The sequence below is a fragment of the Oncorhynchus clarkii genome, chromosome 12, assembly GCF_045791955.1.
Source record: "Oncorhynchus clarkii lewisi isolate Uvic-CL-2024 chromosome 12, UVic_Ocla_1.0, whole genome shotgun sequence".
Lineage (NCBI taxonomy): Eukaryota > Metazoa > Chordata > Actinopteri > Salmoniformes > Salmonidae > Oncorhynchus > Oncorhynchus clarkii.
In genome coordinates, this window is record NC_092158.1 from 26278620 (window position 1) to 26305330 (window position 26711).

The 26711-nt window shown below is 44.2% G+C and overlaps 1 protein-coding gene across 3 annotated transcripts; it reads left to right on the plus strand.

Moving 5' to 3' along the window:
- Positions 1 to 5735: 5735 nt before the first annotated feature.
- On the plus strand, positions 5736 to 22618 carry LOC139422933 (A-kinase anchor protein 1, mitochondrial-like). Of its 3 annotated transcripts, none has more exons than XM_071174415.1 (11): positions 5736 to 5854; positions 11451 to 13856; positions 14215 to 14396; positions 14924 to 15050; positions 15176 to 15300; positions 15382 to 15559; positions 16294 to 16441; positions 21511 to 21578; positions 21708 to 21772; positions 21872 to 21934; positions 22054 to 22618. In XM_071174415.1, exons 2-11 carry the CDS (start codon positions 11468 to 11470, stop codon positions 22114 to 22116), a joined length of 3408 nt encoding a protein of 1135 aa, XP_071030516.1. In that variant the 5' UTR covers positions 5736 to 5854; positions 11451 to 11467; the 3' UTR covers positions 22117 to 22618. The 3 variants fall into 3 exon arrangements, with proteins under 3 accessions (XP_071030516.1, XP_071030517.1, XP_071030518.1); XM_071174416.1 differs by having other exon boundaries at positions 5766 to 5854; positions 11438 to 13856; XM_071174417.1 differs by having other exon boundaries at positions 5769 to 5854; positions 11454 to 13856.
- Positions 22619 to 26711: the final 4093 nt, after the last annotated feature.

Consider the following 26711-nt stretch of genomic DNA (forward strand, 5'->3'; position numbering starts at 1 on the left):
TAATGGACCGTAAATGAAATCACATGACAATCCATCATCACGCTCATGCACTTTTTTTTATTTCACCTTTATTTAACCAGGTAGGCTAGTTGAGAACAAGTTCTCATTTGCAACTGCGACCTGGCCAAGATAAAGCATAGCAGTGTGAACAGACAACAATACAGAGTTACACATGGAGTAAACAATAAACAAGTCAATAACATAGTATAAAAAAATAATCTATATACATTGTGTGTAAAAGGCATGAGGAGGTAGGCAGTAGAGAGAAAGTCAAAAACAGCAGGTCCCAGGACAAGGGTAGCACGTCCAGTGAACAGGTCAGGGTTCCATAGCCGCAGGCAGAACAGTTGAAACTGGAGCAGCAGCAGGTGGACTGGGGACAGCAAGGAATCAAATCAAATTTCAAATCAAATTTATTTATATAGCCCTTCGTACATCAGCTGATATCTCAAAGTGCTGTACAGAAACCCAGCCTAAAACCCCAAACAGCAAGCAATGCAGGTGTAGAAGCCCTTGATCCTAGGTCATGGCAGTGTTGTGCAGACTCAGGACAACTAAGCTTTGGAGAAATACACACATTTAAAGAGGAGTCCGTAATTTTCTTTCTAATGATCATGATCTTTTTGTCAAAGAAGTTAATGAATTTATCACAGCTGAAGTGAACGCCATCCTCTCTTGGGGAATGCTGCTTTTTAGTTAGATTTGCGACAGTATCAAAAATAAATGTTGGATTGTTCTTATTCTCCTCAATTAAGTTGAAAAAATAGGATGATCGAGCAGCAGTGAGGGCTCTTTGGTACTGTCTTTCCAAGCTAATCGGAAGACTTCCAGTTTGGTGTAATGCCATTTCTGTTCCAATTTTCTGGAAGCTTGCTTTTTTATGTATACCAGGGAGCTAGTTTATGACAAATGTTTTTTTGTTTTTAGGGGTGCGACTGCGTATAGGGTATTACACAAGGTTCAATTTAGTTCCTCAGTTAGGTGATTCACCGATTTTTGAACTCTGATGTCCTTGGGTAGGTGGAAGGGTATCTAGGAAGCTTTTGGGTTGTTTGAGAATTTATAACACAGCTTTTGATGATCCTTAGTTGGGGTCTGAACAGATTATTTGTTGAAATTGCAAAGGTAATAAAATGGTGGTCCGATAGTCCATGATTATAAGGAAAAACATTAAGATCCACAATATTTATTCCACGGGAATAAAACTAGTTCCAGAGTATGACTGTGGAAAAACCCACTGAGTCGATGGTGGCTCCGAAAGCCTTTTGGATTGGGTCTGTGGACTTTTGCAAGAGAATATTAAAGTCACCAAAAATGTGAATATTATCTGCCATGACTACAAGGTCCGATAGGAATTCAGGGAACTCCGTGAGGAACGCTGTATATGGCCCAGGAGGCCTGTAGTAAACAGGAGCTATAAAAAGTGATTGAGTAGGCTGCATAGATTTCAAGACGAAAATGCAGTCTTTTTTTGTAAACTGAAATGTACTATCGTAAATGTTAGCAACACCTCCGCCTTTGCAGGAAACACGAGGATATGGTCACTAGTGTAACCAGGAGGAGAGGCCTCATTTAACACAGTAAATTCATCAGGCTTAAGCCATTTTTCAGTCAGGTCAATCACATCAAGATTATGGTCAGTGATTAGTTCCTTGACTATAATTGCCTTTGAAGTGAGGGATCTAACATTAAGTAGCCCTATTTTGAGATATGACAATCTCTTTCAATAAAGACAGTAGGTCTTTATTCCAGTGAGATTGATAGAGCGAACACCGCCATGTTTAGTTTTGCCCAACCTAGATCGAGGCAAAGACAAGGTCTCAATGGGGATAGCTGAACTGTCTACACTGACTGTGCTAGTGGCAGACTCCACTAAGCTGGCAGGCTGGCTAACAGCCTGCTGCCTAGCCTGCACCCTATTTCATTGTGGAGCTAGAGGAGTTAGAGCCCTGTCTATGTTGGTAGATAAGATAAGAGCACCCCTCCAGCTAGGATGGAGTCCGTCACTCCTCAGCAGGCCAGGCTTGGTCCTGTTTGTGGGTGAGTCCCCGATTGAGTTGTGAGACTCAATCGCTGTAGAGCTCATCACTCCCTCTAACTGGGAGGGGGCCAGAGACAATTACTTGATGCCGACACATCTTTATAGCTGATTTACACGCTGAAGCTATATTACGCTTGGTGATCTCTGACTGTTTCATCCTAACATCGTTGGTGCCGACGTGGATAACAATATCCCTATACCATCTACACTCGCCAGTTTTAGCCTTAGCCAGCACCATCTTCAGATGAACCTTTACGTCGGTAGCCCTGCCCCCTGGTAAACAATGTATGATCGCTGGATGATTATTTTTAAGTCTAATACTGCAGGTAATAGAGTCGCCAATGACATGGGGTTTTCAATTTGTCAGAGCTAATGGTGGGAGGCTTCGGTGTCTTAGACCCCGTAACGGGTGGAGAGACAAGAGAAGGCTCGGCCTCTGACTCTGACTCGCTGCTTAATGGGGAAAACCGGTTGAAAGTTTCTGTCGGCTGAATGAGCGACACCGGTTGAGCGTTCCTACAGCATTTCATTCCATAAACCATGAGAAAATTGTCCGGCTGCAGGGACCGTGCGAGGGGATTTATACTATCTGTACTTATTGGTGGCACAGATGCGGTTTCATCCTTTCTTACACTTGGCTAATTCCGTGCAAATATTAAGTCAATAATATTTCTCAAATACCGGAGCCTGTTAGTTCAAATAGACTTTTATTACAATAGTAATATAAACCAAGCTGGGTCATGAAAAAAAATTACTTTCCAGTCTTGGCACACACCCTTTACACAAGTTTCATCCTTACGTCACACACATACAGTTGAAGTCGGAAGTTACATACACTTGGGTTGGAGCAAACTATAGTTTTGGCAAGTCCGTTATGACATCTACTTTGTGCATGACACAAGTAATTTTTCCAACAATTGTTTACAGACAGATTATTTCACTGTATTACAATTCCAGTGGGTCAGAAGTTTACATACACTAAGTTGACTGTGCCTTTAAACAGCTTGAAAAATGACAGAAAATTATGTCATTGCTTTAGAAGCTTCTGATAGCCTAATGGACATAATTTGAGTCAATTGGAGGTGTACCTGTGTATGTATTTCAAGGCCTACCTTCAAACTCAGTGCCTCTTTGCTTGACATCATGAGAAAATAAAATAAAAATCAGCCAAGACCTTAGAAAAATAATTGTAGACCTCCACTCGTCTGGTTCATCCTTGGGACCAATTTCCAAATGCCTGAAGGTACCACGTTCATTTGCACAAACAATAGTACGCAAGTGTAAACACCATGGGACCACACAGCCGTCATACCGCTCAGGAAGGAGATGTGCTCGGTCTCGTAGAGATGAACGTACTTTGGTGAGAAAAGTGCAAATCAATCCTAGAACAACAGCAAAGGACCTTGTGAAGATGCTGGAGGAAACAGGTACAAAGTATCTATATCCACAGTAAAACAAGTCCTATATCGGCATAACCTGAAAGGCCGCTCAGCAAGGAAGAAGCCACTGCTCCAAAACCACCATAAAAAAGCCAGACTACGGTTTGCAACTGCACATGGGGACAGAGATCGTACTTTTTTGAGAAATGTATTCTGATCGGATGTAACAAAAATAGATCTGTTTGGCAATAATGACCATCGTTACTTTTGAAGGAAAAAGGGGGAGTCTTGCAAGCCGAAGAACACCATTCCAACGGGGGCTTTGCTGCAGGAGGGACTGGTGCACTTCACAAAATAGATGGCAACATGAGGTAGGAAAATGATGTGGATATATTGAAGCAACATCTCAAGACATCAGTTAAAGCTTGGTCGCAAATGGGTCTTCCAAATGGACAATGACCCCAAGCATACTTCCAAAGTTATGGCAAAATGGCTTAAGGACAACAAAATCAAGGTATTGGAGTGGCCATCACAAAGCCCTGACCTCAATCCTGTAGAAAATTTGTGGGCAGAACTGCGTGTGCGAGCAAGGAGCGTGTGCGAGCAAGGAGGCCTACAAACCTGACTCAGTTACACCAGCTCTGTCAAGAGGAATGGGCCAAAACTCACCCAATTTATCATGGGAAGCTTGTGAAAGGCTACCTGAGACATTTGACCCAGGTTAAACAATTTAAAGGCAATGAAACCAAATACTAATTGAGTGTATGTAAACTTCTGAGAATGTGTGAACCCACTGGGAATGTGATGAAAGAAATAAAAGCTGAAATAAATCCTCCTCTCTACTATTATTCTGACATTTCACATTCTTAAAATAAAGTGGCGATCCTAACTGACCTAACATGGGGAATGTTTCCTTTGATTAAAATGTCAGAAACTGTGAAAAACTGCATTTAAATGTATTTGGCTAAGGTGTATGTAAAATTCGACATCAACTGTAGTAACTCCTCTTTCTGTTAATGACTAATCTCCTCTGGCATTTAGCCACCGTTATCTTTTTGCCTTGCAATAATTTTAGTTTGGTTTAACATTAGGGCATGGAAACTTTAGAGGCACAGCAATTGTTAAAAAATAAATAGACATGTCCACTCCCTAGACAGGAGCATATGTAATGGTGTCTAATGACCCAGACGCACATATCGAGTGCACTATTCTTGCTGACTGTTCTGAAATGAACACACATGTTCTGGAAAATTCCCAATACTAACGATCGTGTCTGAAGCTGGGTTTGCAGCACGGCTATCCTCGCCATAAGGCGATCGTTCTCCTGTAAATTATGAGTACAGCGACTGCAGTTAGAGTCATAATGTTAATGTTACTACTTAGCTTCGGCTGTTGGAGGTCCTGTAGAACCATGTCCAGTTAAAGCGTCCGGAGTGAAAAAGTTGAATGAAAAAAGTTGAGCGAGATAATAAAAAAAAATAATTAAAACGGTAAAACCGTAAAGTTGGCAGGTAGCAAAGTAACGTTTGAAACAAATCGCACAGCAGCACGTAAACGAGTCCACAAGATTAAAGAGCCAAGTCTGTTAATTGGCCAATAGCATATTTAAAAGGATCCACCTTCCTTGCTGATCTGTTTGAACAGTTTGCAAAATTGTTAATTAGTATCATCACTCCTTTTGAGTTTCTTTGGCCATGGGATAAATATATTTCGCCCAGTCCTTGTTCCGTACAACTTCGTCTGAAGGTGTATAATTAGTTTCCTGTAAATATATTATGTTCATTCTCTTTAACCAGGTAAAAAATGATAGTCTTTTCTTATTATCTTCTGAACCATTACAATTATAACTAGCTATACTTATTTCACCACTTACCACAATGATATACACGTTTTGATTATACTTACCATGTTTGATGTAGTTTGTTGATTACCACTACATGGAAGTATGATTTAAAAAAACTACCAACCAAGCATATACAAAATGTTTTTATAATGATAAAAAAAAGAAAAAAAAGAACAGCCGTTGTTGGGTTATGAGTGAAGGAGGAAATTTATGTAAAGGGAATACCCCATGTCTGTGCCCTACTGGAGTGCGTTGTCACGTTAAGCCACGCCTCGTGGAGTGTATCTATGGTCAGGGAGGGCTTTCATGAATGAATCAATGGGATGCGCGTTCTTGTAGATGCAGGAATGCCCACATGCAGGAACTCCTCAATTTGCGGCAGCAATCACACACTATCTGCCTGCGCATGAAACCCTGCTGCCTCCCTGGGGAATAATATCGCGAGGTTTGATTGGTTGCTGGATTTGGAACAAAGCTGCCGAACTTCAGAGTGATTTAGGCTGCTTGCTGAAAGAATCATGTGGAGACCAGACATCTAAGAGGTAGAGCAACTTGCAGGTGTGCGATTATATGCGGGATATTGAGAACGTGGTGAGTACATAGCATCTACCTTACATTTTTGTTGGCCTAGATAGCTACTATCTTGCACCAGTGCCAAATGCATTGCAAGTCAATGGAGAGGAACCAGAGCAAACGTTTGATGCAAGCATATTTGATCAGAGGTAACGTAACTATTTCAATTAGCTAGCTTAGTTTTAGCGAAAGAGCTGATTAGGCCTATCTGTATGTTTGTCAAACGTGGCGATGCCTTCAATTGTGCAGGTAACACTCACATCTACGTCCCTAGTCTGTCACGAATTATTAATACAATTATATTAGAAACGACTTCGGAACGCGGGTGTATGTGTGGCAATAGATGTTTACTCATGACCTAAGGCATATGCACCAGATATAAGTTGGTACATTTAACTCCATTACCAGTGTTCCAAACAGTCGAGTAAACAACACTTTACTGTGGCCCAGAAAATGTTGAATACATTGGCCATGCTGTCAATCCAACATGACTTCTTCTGCCGCGTTCAAAACCAACTGGAAACTCGGATATGGGAAATCTCATACTTCAAGGCAACTGGGAACTCAAAACGAGCTCCGACTTGGAAAATACGTTTTGAACGGTCATCCTACTCGGAATTCCGAGCTAAAGTCTCTGCACTGAATTTGGAACAGAAGGCTCGTAATAGCCCATCACAACACCGAATTTGTGTCCATCACAAGTGAAAGTGACCAATCTAAGGTTTCTAGAGATGCACCCACCTGTTAAGCCACCCAAGTTTGGACACTCATTCCAGGATTTTTATTTGTACTATTTTCTACAAACTTGCAAGCTCAAGTTCTTCATTTTCTGACCTTTTGTCTTAAAGTAATGATGGGCTGTTTCTCTTTGCTTATTTGAGCTGTTGCCATAACATGGACTTGGTCTTTTACCACCAAATAGGGCCATCTTCTGTATACCAAGCCTAACTTGTCACAACACAACTGATGGGTTCAAACGCATTAAGAAGGAAAGAACTTCCACAAATTAACTTAATTTTACCCCTTTTTCTCCCCAATTTCGTGGTATCCAATTGTTTAGTAGCTACTATCTTGTCTCATCGGTACAACTCCTGTACGGGCTCGGGAGAGACGAAGGTTGAAAGTCATGCGTCCTCCGATACACAACCCAACCAAGCCGCACTGCTTCTTAACACAGCGTGCATCCAACCCGGAAGCCAGCCGCACCAATGTGTCGGAGGAAACACCGTGCACCTGGCAACCTTGGTTAGTGCGCACTGCACCCGGCCCGCCACAGGAGTCGCTGGTGCACGATGAGACAAGGATATCACTACCGGCCAAGCCCTCCCTAACCCGGACGACGCTGGGCCACTTGTGCGTCGCCCCATGGACCTCCTGATTGCGACAGAGCCTGGGCGCGAACCAAGTCTCTGGTGGCACAGCCCTTAACCACTGCGCCACCCGGGAGGCCCCACAAATTAACTTTTAACAAGGCAAACCTGTTTAATTGAAATGCATTCCAAGGGACTACCTCATCACGCTGGTTGAGAGAATGCAAAGTCTGCAAAGCTGTCAAGGCTAAGGGTTCCTACTTTGAAGAATCTAAAATATATATTTTTAAATTTAACAATTTGTTGGTTACTTCATGATTCCATATGTCATTTCATAGAAGACAAAACTATGACATGCTGACCAAACCGCTCGCGCTCCATCGCGCGCATTTTGATTTTGTACCCCCACACCAGACACGATCAGGACACGCAGGTTGAAATATCAAAACCAACTGAACAAATTTATATTTAATTTGGGGACAGGTCAAAAAGCAAACATTTATGGCAATTTAGCTTGCTGTTGCTAATTCACTTGTCCTGGGATATAAACATTGGGTTATTTTACTTGAAATGCACAAGGTCCTCAACTCCGACAATTTCATCCACAGATAAAATGATTCAGTTTTTCGTCAGCTCTCCTCCTTCCGGCTTCTTATTTTGGAGTCAATATGGCGGTTAGCAATTAACTTTACACTATTACGACAATCTGCCGGAGTGCAGACCTTCATCTTTCCATCACCCACATTGGTATATGCTTCTAAGAACCAATGAGACGGGATAGGCCGGACTTGCAGTGTGTTGAGCGGCAGAAATGTAACCTATTTTTCTATTTTGGCGCCTGGCCACGGACGCTCGCGAGCATTGTGGGTGCAATGATTTGAATGTATATGTACATTTATTTCTCAGCGCACACGACATGTTATTCTACAATGTAGTAAAAGTAAAGAAACCTTGAATAAGTAGGCATGTCAACTTTTGACTGGTACTGGTACTGAAAGCATATTTTTATATGCTGAACAAATATAAATGCAACAATTTCAGAGTTTATGGTCTTGCAGTTCATATAAGAAAATCAGTCAATTGAAGTTCATTAGTCCCTAATCTATGGATTTCACATGACTGAGAATAGATATGCATCTGTTGGTCACAGTTAAAACATGTATACAAGTTGACCTTACTGTGATGAGCTCCTGAGGCCCATTGTATCTCTGTGCATTAAAATTGTCATCGATTTAAAAATGCAATTGTGTTGTCTGCCCTTACCATACTTATGCCTGCCCATACCATAACCCACCACCTCCATGGGGCACTCGGTTCACAACGTTGACATCGGCAAACCACTCCCCCACATGACTCCATACACCTGGTCTGCGGTTGTAAGGCCTGTTGGACACACTGAAAAATTCTCTGAAATGACAGATGCGGCTTATGGTAGAGAAATGAACATTCAATTCTCTGGCAACAGTTCTGGTGGACATTCCTGCAGTCAGCATGCAAATTGCACGCTCGCTCAACTTGCGACATGTGGGATTGTGTTGTGACAACTGCGCATTTTAGTGGCCTCTTATTTTCCCTTGCACAAGGTGCACCTGTGTAATGATATGCCACACCTGGTCAGGTAGCTGGATTATCTTGGCGAAGGAGACATTTGAGAGAACTTTTTATGTATGCAAAGTTTTATGGCATCTTTTTTTTTCAGTTCATGAACATATTTACGATTCTTCAAAGTAACTATTTACGTGTGTGTGTACAAACACCTGGACGGCATCCGCCTCAGGCAAACGGGCATTAGGTGTAACAACGTTTCCCCTTAGTGTCATTCGAACTTGTTTTCTTTTGACTTGTTATTTTTTTAACTGATCTTTGACCGTCATTCTATCCCCTGCCCAGCAACTCCACTCCTACTTGTCTCCAATTCCACATCCCAACCCTCAGCTTCCCTCAGCCCATCCCTCCTATCTTTGCTGGCCACCCTCTTCGGATTTCTACGTACCATGTATCTTTCAACTATGCTGTGATGTTTAACACAGAATTTGAATCTACAAGTTGAAGAGTAATAATACTCTATTAAAATGATTTATTAACTGACAAGCTGTCCAGATGTCTCAACAATGCTATTTCTAGGGTAGCCTTTTCTGCCATTCCTGAACCTAAGACCAGAAACATGCTACCGGGGATTTGTTAGTTATAAGGACTGCAAGCATGGACCAATCTCCCAGGGTCCATGCTTGCTCAATTTACTATTTTGACCTAAAGCAAATGCAATAGCTAGAGGTCCCTCAATCCTATAGGGATAATTAGCTAGGCATTAAATATAAAATCAGTGTGTATAGTTGGAAAAATTGAACCGCGACATAAATTCTAGGAAACATGCAAAATAATTTGCTATTCCACATTTTGATCTGTTTGGTTTAGCCTTACAGGCTACAATTCTATATATCATAAAACATACTCTAGTTAGACTAGTCAGACCATGAACACAGCCAGTAGTCAAATCTATGATTTGGCAAATGTCTGCAGTTAGGGGTCTGGCTTTTGTGGGAGGGGATATTGGTGAGCATGGTAGGTAGGCCTATCACTACCCTTTCCTGCTGGGAGTGGAGGCCCTGTAAACAGAGACTGATATGGAGCATAGGTTAGGAAATCCTTTGAGGAATATGAAGACTGGACCGTCACGTGAACCTGCTCGTTTGTCAAACTTTTAGGCTGCTCCTCTTGTCCTGTCTCGAAGATCACCATTCATAAATTAACTGCTGTAGCCAATCGAATAGGGCAGGGTGTTGCATTTTTTTCTAAACCATACTTTTTGCATGTTTATAATGCTATGAAGTTATTCTTTCCTTCTGGAAACCAACTATTGTAAATATGTTAGCTTCCCTCCTTGGAGAAAGATAAGTGCTACAGTATTTGTCATGTTGCGTAACTAACTTCTGTAGCCTGACTGGCATGCCTGGCGAGGGGAGTAGCCAGCTTGTCAGTATGCCAGAGCTTGAAGGTCGGCTTTAGTGGAACTGCAATGTAGCCCATGACGTTGTTTCATTGCACAGACAGGATCTGTGAGGGAATGGCATGCCTTTCACTCACCACCTTTTTATAATGCTCTACAAAAAGGTTATGGGTGGACCTGCACATTGGCCAGACCCTGACCGGCTGTCCTAACTACAAACAATACTTCTACCTAGGTTGACTTATATTCTGTGGAAAGTACACACTTTGTCAACCTACACAACAAATATAAATGGAACATTTAAAGTGTTGGTCCCAGGTTTCATGAGCTGAAATAAGATTGTAGAAATGTTCCATATGCACAAAAAGCTTTTCTCCAATTTATTTTGGCCACATTTGTTTACATCCCTGTTAGTGAGCATTTATCTTTTGCCAAGATAATCCATACACCTGACACGTGTGGCATATCAATAAGATAATTAAACAAATGTGCACCTGTGTAATGATTTAAAAATCATTGCACAGGTGCACCTTGTGCTGGGGACAAAAGGCCACTCTAAATAAAATGTGCAGTTTTGTCACAATGCCACATGTCTCAAGTGTTAAGGGAGTGTGCAATTGGCATGCTGTTTGGAGGAATGTCTACCAGAGTTGTTGCTGAGAATTGAATGTTTCTTTCTCTACCATAAGCTGCCTCATGTCGTTTTACAGAATTTGGCAGTACATCCAACTGCAGACAACGTGTATGACTTCATGTGGGTGAGCGGTTTGCTGATGTCAAAGTTGTGAGCATAGTGCCCCAGATATCTGTCCAATGGATGCATATCTGTATTCCCAGTCGTGAAATTTATTTAAAATAAACAAAAGTTAACTCAGTATAGTCTTGGTAATTGCATGTTTTAATTTGTTCACTATATTACTGGTGATAATTAATACACAAGATATGTAGCCTTTTGGTTATATGACTGATGATAAAAGGGATAGTGGTCCCCCACATACAGTAGCTAATAACTACTGTTGACGTCGTATTTTTGAAGTGGTGTGTCACCATTATCCTATCAGGGCCCTTCGCCCCAGACACTGCGTCCCTAAGTGAACTACTGCAGAGGGGACCATGTAGCACCTGAACGGAGCTCTGTTGGCTGTAATCAGATGCTGTCACCATGGCCTGGCTGTTAATGGGATTGCTGCCCAGAGGGTTGGTTTTTCTGGATATAGAAGGATGGTGTGGGTATGACCCCTTAGCCCTCCCCTTAACTGGTGCTTTTACCCGTTTCTATCCCAGTTAGCAGTACAGACAGGGTGTTGATTTGTCTATGGTGTTAACTTGTCTCTCTCTTCTCAGGTGTTGCTGTTAGCAGTAGGAGGTTAGGTGATGGTGCAGAGGCTTCAATCCGTTCTGACCCTCTACCTGTCAGGAGTGTTGGCTTTCCTAGGCCTGTGGTGGTACACCTATCGGAAGAAAGAATACCACCTCACTGACAAGGATGACGCAAATGATGAGACGACTGCAGACCAGGAGCACCTGTCCTCCCCCAGAGACGTAGGTAACTGTGTTGTGGAGAACGGCCACTCGACTGGGATGCATCTGGATGGGCACGCAGTGAGGGAGTGGTCATTAGTGGAACAGGAGCTTGTTGATATTACAAACACCCCAGCAGCAGCAGAGCAGGGTATAGTCCCACTCTGCCAATCACAACCTGAGGTAAGGGTTGTGGCTGCAGATGGTCTCATTAGTGGCCTGGTTACTGCTGCCGTGAAGCCTGTTTACGAGAGCACTGAGTCTTCAGCGCAAGTGTTCCTAGAGACTGCAGCTGAGGGTGGACCTGAGCAGGATCTAGAATTGCATGGCTGGTGTTCCCATTGTGTGCCATCAGCCATGCGTGCCACCAGCCATGTGTCAACTTGCTCCTTATCAATCTGTGACCTAGGCTCTGGTAAATCTAAGTCCGTCGGTGAAAGTGCAGGTTTAAATCAACCACCACAGTCTGAGACACTGGAGGACATTACAAACAGCACTTTGAACCTGGAGCCCGCAGAGGAGGTGGAGGTGGTTAGACTGGAGCCTGCAGGGGAGGTGGAGGTGGTTAGACTGGAGCCTGCAGGGGAGGTGGAGGTGGTTAGACTGGAGCCTGCAGGGGAGGTGGAGGTGGTAAGACTGGAGCCTGCAGGGGAGGTGGAGGTGGTTAGACTGGAGCCTGCAGGGGAGGTGGAGGTGGTTAGACTGGAGCCTGCAGGGGAGGTGGAGGTGGTTAGACTGGAGCCTGCAGGGGAGGTGGAGGTGGTTAGACTGGAGCCTGCAGGGGAGGTGGAGGTGGTTAGACTGGAGCCTGCAGGGGAGGTGGTTAGACTGGAGCCTGCAGGGGAGGTGGTTAGACTGGAGCCTGCAGGGGAGGTGGTTAGACTGGAGCCTGCAGGGGAGGTGGTTAGACTGGAGCCTGCAGGGGAGGTGGTTAGACTGGAGCCTGCAGGGGAGGTGGTTAGACTGGAGCCTGCAGGGGAGGTGGTTAGACTGGAGCCTGCAGGGGAGGTGGTTAGACTGGAGCCTGCAGGGGAGGTGGAGGTGGTTAGACTGGAGCCTGCAGAGGAGGAGGAGGTGGTTAGACTGGAGCCTGCAGAGGAGGAGGAGGTGGTTAGACTGGAGCCTGCAGAGGAGGAGGAGGAGGTGGTTAGACTGGAGCCTGCAGAGGAGGAGGAGGAGGTGGTTAGACTGGAGCCTGCAGAGGAGGAGGAGGAGGTGGTTAGACTGGAGCCTGCAGAGGAGGAGGAGGAGGTGGTTAGACTGGAGCCTGCAGAGGAGGAGGAGGAGGTGGTTAGACTGGAGCCTGCAGAGGAGGAGGAGGTGGTTAGACTGGAGCCTGCAGAGGAGGAGGTGGTTAGACTGGAGCCTGCAGAGGAGGAGGAGGTGGTTAGACTGGAGCCTGCAGAGGAGGAGGAGGAGGAGGAGGTGGTGGTTAGACTGGAGCCTGCAGAGGAGGAGGTGGTTAGACTGGAACCTGCAGAGGAGGAGGAGGAGGTGGTTAGACTGGAGCCTGCGGAGGTGGTTAGACTGGAGCCTGCGGAGGTGGTTAGACTGGAGGAGGCGGAGGTGGTTAGACTGGAGCCAGAGGGAGACATCCTGTCTGCTGTGGAAGAACCAACCTGTGAGTCAAGTCTACAGGCTGACACCTGTCTGGCTTCCCCCAGCCACCTTATAACCAGTCAGGTGTCTGCCTCAAAGCAGCCATTGGGAATTTTGAGGTCACCTCAGAAGAAAGAGTCTGAGGAATGTAAACGCAGCAGGATCAACACCGCAGAAATTAACCAGCTGGTGTCAGGTCTCATCACTGATGTGGTCTCCGCAGCAGTGAGTCAATTCCTGAAGGAAAAGACCCAGCTAGGACATAGTGTTAGTCCTCTCCATAGCGGGGACCCCTGCAAAGCCCCAGACCACATCTCAATGGATGACAGTGAACCTGAGCATGAGATGCCACCTCCGTGTTCAACAACCGGCAGAGAGAACATCAGTTCATCTCCTATAGTTCTGGAGGACGTGAAACACGACCACAGCAGTAGATCTGAGATTGAGACGGAGAAGATCGAGCCAGCAGAAGAAGATTCTGCAGTAGGTGATTCTGGATCCAGCTCTGGTCAGACCGAAAAGGTCTCCAGTGGCAAGGAGTTGAGCACCAGTATGAGCCCGCAACCACCCAGAGGACCTGCTGAAGGACTGGGGGCCACCAGCATGTTCCTCACTAACGGTTGGTGGATGGCGAATGTTCCAGGTGAGCTGCTTGATTAGCAGACTTTCAACTTCTCACAACATATCAGCATCCTTTCTGTCCAAGCTGACCTGTCGCTTTCTCTTAGTGTTGCAGTGTAGCTGTATCTGTCACACCCATGGCCTGTGTTCTGTTTACAGGTCCCATATGAGTTCAGGGCATATTTTTCTGCACTGAAGAAATATATTTATTTTCCTTTTATGCACAGTATTCAAGTAGGAAAACTATTTCCATGACAATGTATTCTCTTCTCTGTTACTGTTATGTTGTATGTGGGTCTTTTTATACGGTCTGTGTTTGCGTGGTTGTGTTATGTACACAACACAAGTGACTGTTTTTAGTGACTGATCCTTGCCCCCAGGCTCTGGTGTGAACAGCATGGACTGTGTAGACGGTTACTGTCAACATGAAGCCAGGGACAACAAGCATAGCAGTCCCAGTCTACCAAGTCAGCTACTGAACACCAATCAGGCAATTGAAAAATACAACCAAAGTCACAACAGCAGCCAGTCACCGACTGTTTGGGAGATGGAGGTGCCAAAGGTGAGTTGACCTCCCTGTCTAACCCTGTTATTCCTCTACCACCTTACTCATAATGCATTTTCTCTGGCTACTGATTTCCAGTTTAGGTTCTCTAGTGCAGGTGACATGAGGGCTTGTAGATATAGCCTTGAGTTGTTACAGTAGTGTGCTGCAGTCAGTCGTCTCAATTTAAGTGAGCCTGAGATCTGGTGCTCCGGTGACAGTGGCCTGGGTACAGCTGTCGGATTCATAGGGCTATGGCATGGTGGGTTGGGCTGTAGTAAAGGGGCAGTGTGTGAGGGGAGTCCTGCTGCCCTGCCTGTTGTCTTAATCTCCTCAGGTTCTCAATCAAGAGGACATTCCACAGAGCCAGGCAGCATGTACGCACACAGATCTCTTTCCAATTACTCTTAGAAGTGCTTGGTGTTATCAGTGGAAGAGCGACCTGGACAGCATGTGTGCACGCTCGGAGAAAGACGCACATCTTCTAGTATAATGTAATAACTTATGCATGATACTATGTATTCTCTGGTTTCACTGTCCAACAGCATTTTGTTGGTAGATTGATTGGGAAGAAGGGGCGACATGTGAACTACCTGAAGGAGATGTCTGGAGCTAAGGTCTTCATCACCGCCCTACCTTACACCCAGGAGTTCCAGATCTGCCACATAGAGGGTGAGTGACCCAGGAGCTGCCTCTCCACAACAGGACATCACTTGTAGTTGGGATTTGGGAACCTAGGCATTGGGAGCTGTAGTGTCACTAGTGGCTCGCTCAGTTTGTCCCTCTGTTTCCTTCAGGGTCAGAGGAACAGGTGGATTGTGCTCTGGAGCTGATCAGGAAAAAGTTCAAAGATCTAGATGTGACCAACTGTTACATCCAACCGCCAGTGGCCAGCCTTCCCTCTCTCTCCATCACATCCTGGGTAAGTGGTTTCTTCTGCTTGGCAGAAGTAGTGTGGGATTGTAAATGGTGCTTTGACTAAAATACTATTTCTTTCCCTTAGCTGCTGCTTCCCCATAGGGTTACAGTTGAGGTAATGGTGATCCAGGTAGCATCTGGGAACTGTGTGTTCCTCCAGCAGCACAAACACCCCACCTTCCATGCTCTCTGCAGTCTGGACCAAAATATGAGCCTGTGCTACTCTCACCCAGGGTGCCCTCCCCTGCCGGCCCCAGTGGAAGGTAGGCATGCACAGCCAGGGTGCCCTCCCCTGCCGGCCCCAGTGGAAGGTAGGCATGCACAGCCAGGGTGCCCTCCCCTGCCGGCCCCAGTGGAAGGTAGGCATGCACAGCCAGGGTGCCCTCCCCTGCCGGCCCCAGTGGAAGGTAGGCATGCACAGCCAGGGTGCCCTCCCCTGCCGGCCCCAGTGGAAGGTAGGCATGCACAGCCAGGGTGCCCTCCCCTGCCGGCCCCAGTGGAAGGTAGGCATGCACAGCCAGGGTGCCCTCCCCTGCCGGCCCCAGTGGAAGGTAGGCATGCACAGCCAGGGTGCCCTCCCCTGCCGGCCCCAGTGGAAGGTAGGCATGCACAGCCAGGGTGCCCTCCCCTGCCGGCCCCAGTGGAAGGTAGGCATGCACAGCCAGGGTGCCCTCCCCTGCCGGCCCCAGTGGAAGGTAGGCATGCACAGCCAGGGTGCCCTCCCCTGCCGGCCCCAGTGGAAGGTAGGCATGCACAGCCAGGGTGCCCTCCCCTGCCGGCCCCAGTGGAAGGTAGGCATGCACAGCCAGGGTGCCCTCCCCTGCCGGCCCCAGTGGAAAGTAGGCATGCACAGCCAGGGCCTTGGGACTCCTTACCCTCAAGGATGTCTGATTTTAAAGTATTTTTCCATGGTGTTGAAGTTTTTTCAAATGTCCTACTTAAAAATATATATATACAAAAATGAACAATTATCTTTGCATATCTCACACACACATAGTTGGAGTGATCTGTGCTGCCCAGATGCCTGAGGGAGCCTGGTGGAGAGCGCAGGTGATGGGTCACCATGAAGAAACCATGGTGGAACTCCGCTATGTGGACTATGGAGGCTATGATATAGTGAAGATGGACACCCTCCGCCAGATCAGGTGACAAACTCCCTGTGGGGATTCAGAATATAACTGGAATGGGGTTGACATTGGAATTCACCAGCTGGTAATTACCGACGTTAAAGAAATGTAGATAAAAAATAGATACAGTACCAGTCAAACGTTTGGACAGCTACTCATTCAAGGGTTCTTTATTTTGACTATTTCCTACATTGTAGAATAATAGTGAAGACAAACTATGAAATAACACATATGGAGTTGTGTAGTAACCAAAAAAAGTGTTATACAAATCTAAATATATTTGAGATTCTTCAAAGTAGCCACCCTTTGCCTTGACAGATTTGCACACTCTTGGCATTCTCTCAACCAGCTTAATGAGGAATGCTTTTCCAACAGTCTCGAAGGAGTTCCCACGTATGCTGAGCACTTGTTGGCTGCTTTTCCTTCACTCTGCGGTCCAACTCACCCCAAACCATCTCAATTGTGGAGGCCAGGTCATCTGATGCAGCACTCCATCGTTCTACTTATTGGTCAAATAGCCCTTCCACAGCCTGGAGAAGTGTTTTGGGGCATTGTTCTGTTAAAAACAAATGATAGTCCCACTAAGCGCAAACTAGATGAGATGGTGTATCGTTGCAGAACGCTGTGGTAGCCATCCTGGTTAAGTGTGCCTTGAATTCTAAATAAATCACTGACAGTGTCATCAGCAAACCATCACACCACCTCCATGCTTCACGGTTGGAACCACACATGCAGAGATCATCCGTTAACCTACTCTGCGTCTCACAAAGACCCGGCGGTTGAAACCAAAAATCTTACATTTGGACTCATCAGACCAAAGGACAGATTTCCACCGGTCTAATGTGCATTGCTCGTGTTTCTTGGCCCAAGCAAGTCTCTTATTCTTATTGGTGTCCTTTAGTAGTGGTTTCTTTGTAGCATTTGACCATGAAGGCCTGAAGACCATGAAGACAGTTGATGTTGAGAATTGTCTGTTACTTGAACACTGAAGCATTTATTTGGGCTGCAATCTGAAGTGCTGTTAATGCTAATGAACTTATCCTCTGCCGCAGAGGTAACTCTGGGTCTTCCTTTCCTGTGGCGGTCCTCATGAGAGCCAGTTTCATCATAGCGCTTGATGGTTTTTGCGACTGCACTTGGAAGATACTTTCAAAGTTCTTAATTTTCTGTATTGACTGACCTTCATGTCTTAAAGTAATGATGGACTGTTTCTCTTTGCTTATTTGAGCTATTCTTTCCATGATATGGACTTAGCTTTATTTGGTAAAAGACCATCTTCTGTATACCACCCCCACCTTGTCATAAAACAACTGAGATATATATATATATATATACACACTGCTCAAAAAAATAAAGGGAACACTTAAACAACACAATGTAACTCCAAGTCAATCACACTTCTGTGAAATCAAACTGTCCACTTAGGAAGCAACACTGATTGACAATACATTTCACATGCTGTTGTGCAAATGGAATAGACAACAGGTGGAAATTATAGGCAATTAGCAAGACACCCCCAATAAAGGAGTGGTTCTGCAGGTGATGACCACAGACCACTTCTCAGTTCCTATGCTTCCTGGCTGATGTTTTGGTCACTTTTGAATGCTGGCGGTGCTTTCACTCTAGTGGTAGCATGAGACGGAGTCTACAACCCACACAAGTGGCTCAGGTAGTGCAGCTCATCCAGGATGGCACATCAATGGGAGCTGTGGCAAGAAGGTTTGCTGTGTCTGTCAGCGTAGTGTCCAGAGCATGGAGGCGCTACCAGGAGACAGGCCAGTACATCAGGAGACGTGGAGGAGGCCGTAGGAGGGCAACAACCCAGCAGCAGGACCGCTACCTCCGCCTTTGTGCAAGGAGGAGCAGGAGGAGCACTGCCAGAGCCCTGCAAAATGACCTACAGCAGGCCAAAAAAGTGCATGTGTCTGCTCAAACAGTCAGGAACAGACTCCATGAGGGTGGTATGAGGGCCCGACGTCCACAGGTGGGGGTTGTGCTTACAGCCCAACACCGTGCAGGACGTTTGGCATTTGCCAGAGAACACCAAGATTGGCAAATTCGCTACTGGCGCCCTGTGCTCTTCACAGATGAAAGCAGGTTCACACTGAGCACGTGACAGAGTCCGGAGACGCCGTGGAGAACGTTCGGCTGCCTGCAACATCCTCCAGCATGACCGGTTTGGCGGTGGGTCAGTCATGGTGTGGGGTGGCATTTCTTTGGTGGGCCGCACAGCCCTCCATGTGCTCGCCAGAGGTAGCCTGACTGCCATTAGGTACCGAGATGAGATCCTCAGACCCCTTGTGAGACCATATGCTGGTGCGGTTGGCCCTGGGTTCCTCCTAATGCAAGACAATGCTAGACCTCTTGTGGCTGGAGTGTGTCAGCAGTTCCTGCAAGAGGAAGGCATTGATGCTATGGACTGGCCCGCCCATTCCCCAGACCTGAATCCAATTGAGCACATCTGGGACATCATGTCTCGCTTCATCCACCAACGCCACGTTTCACCACAGACTGTCCAGGAGTCCAGGTCTGGGAGGAGATCCCTCAGGAGACCATCCACCACCTCATCAGGAGCATGCCCAGGCGTTGTAGGGAGGTCATACAGACACATGGAGGCCACACACTACTGAGCCTCATTTTGACTTGTTTTAAGGACATTACATCAAAGTTGGATTAGCCTGTAGTGTGGTTTTCCACTTTAATTTTGAGTGTGACTCCAAATCCAGACCTCCATGGGTTGATAAATTTGATTTCCATTGATAATTTGTGTGATTTTGTTGTTAGCACATTCAACTATGTAAAGATAACTATTTAATAAGAACATTTCATTCATTCAGATCTAGGATGTGTTATTTTAGTGTTCCCTTTATTTTTTTGAGCAGTGGGTTTTGATTGAACACTTTTTGGTTACTACATGGTTCCATGTGTTATTTCATAGTTTTGACATCTTCACTCTTATTCTACAATTTAGAAAATAGTAAAAACAAAGAAACCCTTGAATGAGTAGGTGTGGCTTAACTTTTGGCTGGTACTGTATGTATGTACACTTGAAGTTGGAAGTTTACATACACTTAGGTTGGAGTCATTAACTTGCTTTTCAACCACTCCCCAAATGTCTTGTCCTAACAGACTTGCCAAAACTATAGTTTGTTAACATCTACTTTGTGCATGACACATGTTACAACAATTGTTTAGACTATTTCACTTATAATTCACTATCACAAATCCAGTGGGTCATACGTTTACATACACTAAGTTGACTGTGCCTTTATACACCTTGGAAAATTCCTGAAAATTATGTCATGGCTTTAGAAGCTTCTGATAGGCTAACTGACATCATTTGAGTCAATTGGATGTGTACCTGTGGATGTATTTCAAGGCCTACCTTCAAACAACACAGTGCTTCTTTGCTTGACATCAGGGGAAAATCTAAAGAAATCAGCCAAGACCTCAGAAAATAAATTGTAGACCTCCACAAGTCTGGTTGATCCTTGGGAGCAATTTCCAAATGCCTGAAGGTACCACGTTCATCTGTACAAACAATGGTACGCAAGTATAAACACCATGGGATCACACAGCCGTCATACCGCTCAGGAAGGAGATGCGTTCTGTCTCCTAGAGATGAACGTACTTTGATGCGAAAAGTGCAAATCAATCCCAGAACAGCAGCAAAGTACCCTGTGAAGATGCTGGAGGAAACCGGTACAAAAGTATCTATATCCACAGTAAAAAGTGTCTTATATCGACATAACCTGAAAGGCCGCTCAGCAAGGAAGAAGCCACTGCTACAAAACCGCCATAAAAAAGCCAGACTACGGTTTGTAACTGCACATGGGGACAAAGATCGTACTTTTTGGAGAACTGTCCTCTGGTCTGATGAAGAAAAATGGAACGGTTTGACCATAATTACATTTGGAGGAAAAAGGGAGAGGCTTGCAAGCTGAAGAACACCATCCCAACCGTGAGGTACGGGGGTTGCAGCATCATGTTGTGGGGGTGCTTTGCCGCAGGAGGGACTGGTGCACTTCACAAAATAGATATCATGAGGGAGGAAAATTGTGGATATATTGAAGCAACATCTCGACATCAGTCAGGAAGTTAAAGCTTGTTCGCAAATGGGTCTTCCAAATGGACAATGCCATTTGCCACAACTTCCCAAGTTGTGGCAAAATGGCTTCAGAACAACCAAGTCAAGGTATTGTCGTGGCCATCACAAAGCCCTGACCTGCCCACAAATTTATGGGATTGAGAACTGAAAAAGCGTGTGTGAGCAAGGAGGCATACAAATCTGACTCAGTTACACCAGCTCTGTCAGGAGGAATGGGCCAAAATTCACCCAACTTATTTTGGGAAGCTTGTGGAAGGCTACCTGAAACGTTTGGCCCAAGTTAACCAATTTAAAGGCCATGCTACCAAATACTAATTGAGTGTATGTAAACTTCTGACCCACTGGGAATGTGGTGAATGAAATAAAAGCTGAAATAAATAATTATCTCTCCTATTATTCTGACATTTCACATTCTTAAAATAGTGGTGATCCTAAGACACAGGGAATGTTTACCAGGATTAATTATCAGGAAATGTGAAACTAGGTTTAAATGTATTTGGCAAAGGTGTATGTAAACTTCCGACCTCAACTGTGTGTGCATGTTACACACAAATTAACACCAAGGAGGAATTGGATGTCATTTTGCTTCCTTTCTCATCAAATGCCTGATTGTGTAGTCGGCTTAAAAACAGTGCAAATAAATTGACACCAACAGAAGATATTGTTAATCAAGATGGACAGAGAGCTGTGCAAGGAGTCACCCCACCAAGTGAACGTTATCATTCCCCCTAGCATAATTATTGCAATCGCTTCCATGTGGCGTCAATGAATCAGCAGTGGATTCTCAAAAAAAAAAAATATATATATATATATATATATACTGTAACTACACGTGACCAGTTAGATTGATTTCTATTTAATGTGGCTGGTAAATCTCACATTTTGTCCCGCAAAATGAAAATCAGGTCAGACATTTGCCTGGCACATTTTATTCCTAGTGGCAACAGTGGGATTGATGTTGACGATGCTCCTCCCACAGATCTGACTTCGTTGCGTTGCCGTTCCAAGGGCCTGAGGTGATCCTGGAACATATTGCACCCATTCCAGGTATGTTTCAGCTGTATTTCTTCCTCTACTTTAGGACAACATAATATCAAAATGATACATTCTGCATTCTAAACATGAATGAAAGTTCATGCTCATATCTGTGTTCTCTTCCTTTTCTACTTGGAGAAGATTTTTCAGCTGCAGCCAAATCTGCCCTGGAGGAGATGACACGAGGATTGGCACTACTTGCACAGGTAGAGAAAAGAGAAGTGCATGGATACGTCTCCTGCTGATGTACAGTCTGCAGAATGACATGTCCCTGTTCTTACCCTGTATATCTGCATTTTCCTCAGGTCACAAACGGTCACACCAGTGGCATTCCTTTGGTACAGATATGGAGAACAGAAGGAGAAGAGGTTGGCAATATTTTGTTTATTTTGGAACATGTTTAAAGTACTGAAGCTTTTCTCCTAATGCTTTTAAGAAAGTGTTCTAATGGGTTCATGTTGTTAATGTTTTTCTCTTGCTGTTCCAGTTGGTGTCTGTGAACCGTGCTATGGTGGATAATGGACTGTGCAGCTGGGTAGACAGCCCCTGACCGTGAAGCGCAATCCTGGCTGTTCAGATCGTTTTAATACCTCCCTTGTGATGTAAGCACAGATCTATAAGTGATAGGATAGGTGTAAGTTTACCACCCTATTATTTTCACCAATCCAGATCTGTGATTACCACAGTAGCTAGGAAGGAACAATGGATTTCTGAAGTATTCAAACAGGGACCTTGCCTTGTCTTTCACCTTTTTACCCCCTCAGTCCCACCTCTGGACTACTGCCTTGATGGCATAACAATGTTGTCCTGCAGCACAAAGTCTTCCTGCTCAACTCCACCATTATACTTGTTTCTTTACAACCATGTACACACAATCCAAGTTATTTTGTGAAGTTTTATTTACTCCCACCCGGTCCTATAAATGTTTGTATTGGACACATAATGTAATCATAATTAACAATCTCACTTAACCCCCCACACACACTGAATACTATTTTGTTTTTAATGTATACATTTCTATTAAGAAACTAAATAAAGATCAACTGTCCTTACGGACGTCTCCTCTTTGGTCGTAACCATAGATGTACAGTATAGCTACCGTCTGAAAATGTATTGGCTTCAATCAGGAAGTATTACATTAAGGAATATTGTGTACATTTTGTTGGATGATACACACATTTAGGATCCTGTTGTGTATTGACCTAAAGGTCCAATCTCTAAATATATGGCTCTGCAGAAAACATTTTTGCTCAGTCAGCCAGTGCCTGATCCTCTCACTGAGTGTTTGTTTCTTCTTTTGAAGGGAGAGCTTGAGTATTTTCATTTCTCTGATTTGTTGTAAGTAGTTTTTGATGTAGAAGATGTTTTACAAAAAAGGGTCATGGTGGAATGAGTATCAAGATTACGTAGTGAATCCAGTAGATGGCACCGAATGCTTAGTTTTTGCAATTCCTTTTAGTCAAGCACTAGGCAGGGGGAGTGTAACGAATACAGAGAACCTGCTCTCTTGATAAGCACTCAAATGTTTCAATCAATTCACAGATTAATCTAATGAATGAGCTTGTATGCATTTTGGTTTGACTGCTAAATATTATATAAACTCGGCGGAATTATAGTTCTAATCAAACATTGTTTACTTGAGGCAACTTGGGCTGTTTACGCAGGCAGATAAATTCTATTTTTTTTCACTAATTGGTCTTTTGACCAATCAGATCAGCTTTTGAAAAAGGTCTGCTGTGAAAAGGGATGATGTGATTGGTCAAAAGACCAATTGGTGGAACAAAATATCAGAATAGGCCTGCTTGTTTAAACAGCTTTGGTAGGCCTATCATTCCAGGCAGCTGAAGACTTTGGGTAGTTCATCTGCCCAGGTGTTGCTGACGCATGCAAAATCTTACACTCCCTGGATAGGTATTTCAACTACCCACATGTTTTGCCAGGCCTGGGGGGGGCTAATTGCATTTTTAACTGATTGTTGGAGTCCGGTATGTTAGCTGGGGCAAAAGCGTGACACTCAGGCCCCCGAGGACTGGAGTTGCCCAGGCCTGTTATACTGTAGCATGTCAGTCGATGGTTGACGGGTGCAATGTCTGAGCAGGGGACCGCGACCGTAATGTTATTTTCTAGCAAACTACTCATTCAGCTGAAATTAGAATGAAACACTTGTAGGACCAAATTAGAACCTTTCTGATTGAATACTGTATACAGGAAATCATGTCTGTGATGAAGGAAAACATCAAATATTTGTTTTATCCACTTGTCTAGATTCATCCCCATCCCCACAGTAAAATATTTTGGTTTAAGATGCAGTATATCAGATGTGTTAGCTGCCTCTTTGCCTTTTCATCATGTTATATCCAAATTCTACAACTCTTAGTCTTTACCATCTAACCAGGTTTTTTTGTGTGATGTTCATTACTTTTTGTTTATATTTAAAGGGTTGTTTCACCCCAAATCCCATTTGAGTTGCAGCTGTATATAAATGTGAGAAGTCTATTATATACAAGTGGTAATTTATCATGAACTGCCAGATTTGTTAATTTGATTTTCTTCCCTTTTGTTCTATTCACTATAATTGACAGTGTCAGTGGTATAGACTGAAGAGAAGGGATGGTTGTTTCTTTCAGCATGCCGTCTGTGGGCATTTCAGTGCAGAGGTCAAGAGTTGTTTCAGCAAAGGCCTCTGATAATGCAGCAGCATGCACTCCTTGGTGTCTTTGATGAGACTAATTTCAAGGAGTGTGGCATGGGAAAAAAATAAAGAAGCTAATCGGAGGGCAGGACTTTGAGGAGCCTCATCCAAGACCCCCATTGATTAATGAAGTCACTGTCATTCTCCATTATCTTCGCTGCTCATAACACTCACCCGCCAGCAGTGGAGAGCGATTGAAGGATTCGCAAATGTCGCCTCGCGTTGATTCTCAATTCAAGTCAGCGCTGCACTCCATGATGTTTTGATTTGAACGTGATTCCATTTCTATTTTATATTACAATTAATTTCTTATTACATTTCTTAAAAGATTAAAGAGATATTTTGGCAATGAGGCCCTTTATCTACTTCCCCAGAGTTAGATGAACTTGTGGATACCATTTTTGTCTCTGTCCAGTAAGAAGGAAGTTAGAGGTAGTTTTGCGCCAGTGATAACTAGCGTTAGTGCTATGACTGGAAGTCTATGGATATCTGCTAGCGCTAGTTAGCAATTGCGTTAGTTTGCGTCTTTCGAACTGCACACAGAGACATAAAAATGGCATCCACGAGTTCATCTGCCTGCATAAGAAAAGTACATCTGTGATGGTTGAAACGGAATACCAAGGTTGCCTTTTCATGGAAGAAACTATCCATGTATTTAGGGTTATCAATGACTCACAACATTATTGAATAGTATTTTCCTATTAACAATACTATTTTAATAGAGCACTCTATTGTAGGCTTACATTATGCTATCCTGCAAATAAGTGTGCTGAATATTTCTGTGTAGTTATGTGTAGGTGGTTAAACAACACATGTGCAATTTTTTGCAATCAATCATGGAACCTAATGTGGGACACAGGTGTGCTGGGAATGAATAGGGGTATGGGGAGCTGCTGATGCTATATGTTTGGGTTTTCCTACGTGGTAAAGCTAAAATAAATCAAATCCTCCAATCACAGGTATTGCTTTTTTACACAGTTTAGAATGCTTTGGTAAAAATAACTTTTGGTCTTACGGTACTTTTATGTCCCTCTGTATTTGGCATGACAGAATTTGCCTTCTTAAAAATGACAGCAAAAGAGCAATGGATTTATTCAGAATGAAAGCAATCACTACAAAATCTTCCCAACCAGTATTATGCCCCACAATTTATGCTATAAAATGACCTTTAATATGAGATTGATAAATCACTGCTTTAATAAATACCAACATTAAAAATTGACATGCATGGCATCAAAAACATGGTGGCTGTTGCTGGGGAATACAGCAGGCCAGGGCCATGATTTTAACTAAATGTCATTACAATATGGCTTGAATATGTGAAGTCATTATAAAGGAGTAGACCTCAGCAGAGCCCCCTAACAGAACAGCAGAGCATCACACTGGCACTGCCTCTGACTGTCACTGAGATCTGTGCATCGATCTCGTCTGGCACTCATGGTTTGAGCTCTCGGTAGGACGACGAGGGACTGTGTGACAGCTGCAGCAGACAAGGAGGTCCCCAGCTGTCCTTTCACGCTCCTCTTCCCCTCTGCTCTCATCTCACACTATCATTTCTTCCTCCTCCTTCCATTTAAATCCCTAATGGCTCCCTGCGATCAGCATCCACAGGCCTGGTTATCCCTCTGCCATCCTTGAGTTACTGTGACATTTCTGTGTGTTGAATGCCATCTCTATAGAGCTGTGCGAGAACAGTGCTCATGTTGAATGCTTGTCAATGCTACACTATGTTCAATATATGAACGCTCTCAGGACACAATGTTTCCTTGTCTCTAGGCTCAGCTATCTGGGTAGAGGGGTTGACTTTATTGAGCTAGTGTTCAATTTCTCAGCTTCATGTTTTAACCACATTTCCTCAATGAAAAACACATCAATAACCTCTGGGGAGGTTTTTGTGTGTATGTTTAGTTGTGCAACTGGAACATATGTTTCCTATTTCAATGGGGAACCGTGTCGTAAATGTTTTGAAGTGCAAAGGCCTCATATTGATATGTTCAAGGCATGTAACAGATGTAGGACATATAAAATTATACCGCCCCTTAAATACTTTATCCGTTCATTAATCAAACACAGATGCCATTGTAATTGCAGGCAAATTCACATAGTTGTCCCTACCGTAGAATGCACAGGAGGCTGCTGAGGGGAGGACGGCTCATAATAATGTCTGGAACGGAACGAATGGAATGGCATCAAACACATGGAAACCAAGTGTTTGATGCATTTGATACCATTCCACGTATTCCGCTCCAGCCATTACCACGAGCCCGTCCTCCCCAGTTAAGGTGCCCCCAACCTCCTGTGGTAGAATTATATAATACAGTTTCTTCACTGTTGTCAAGGGGGTTTCCATGCATTTTACATATTGTCTCGATAACCTTGATCACTAAAATACAATATTTTCCCTTTACTCTTCAGCATTGAACCAACCTTTGAAGGCGTGTATCGTTAATGAC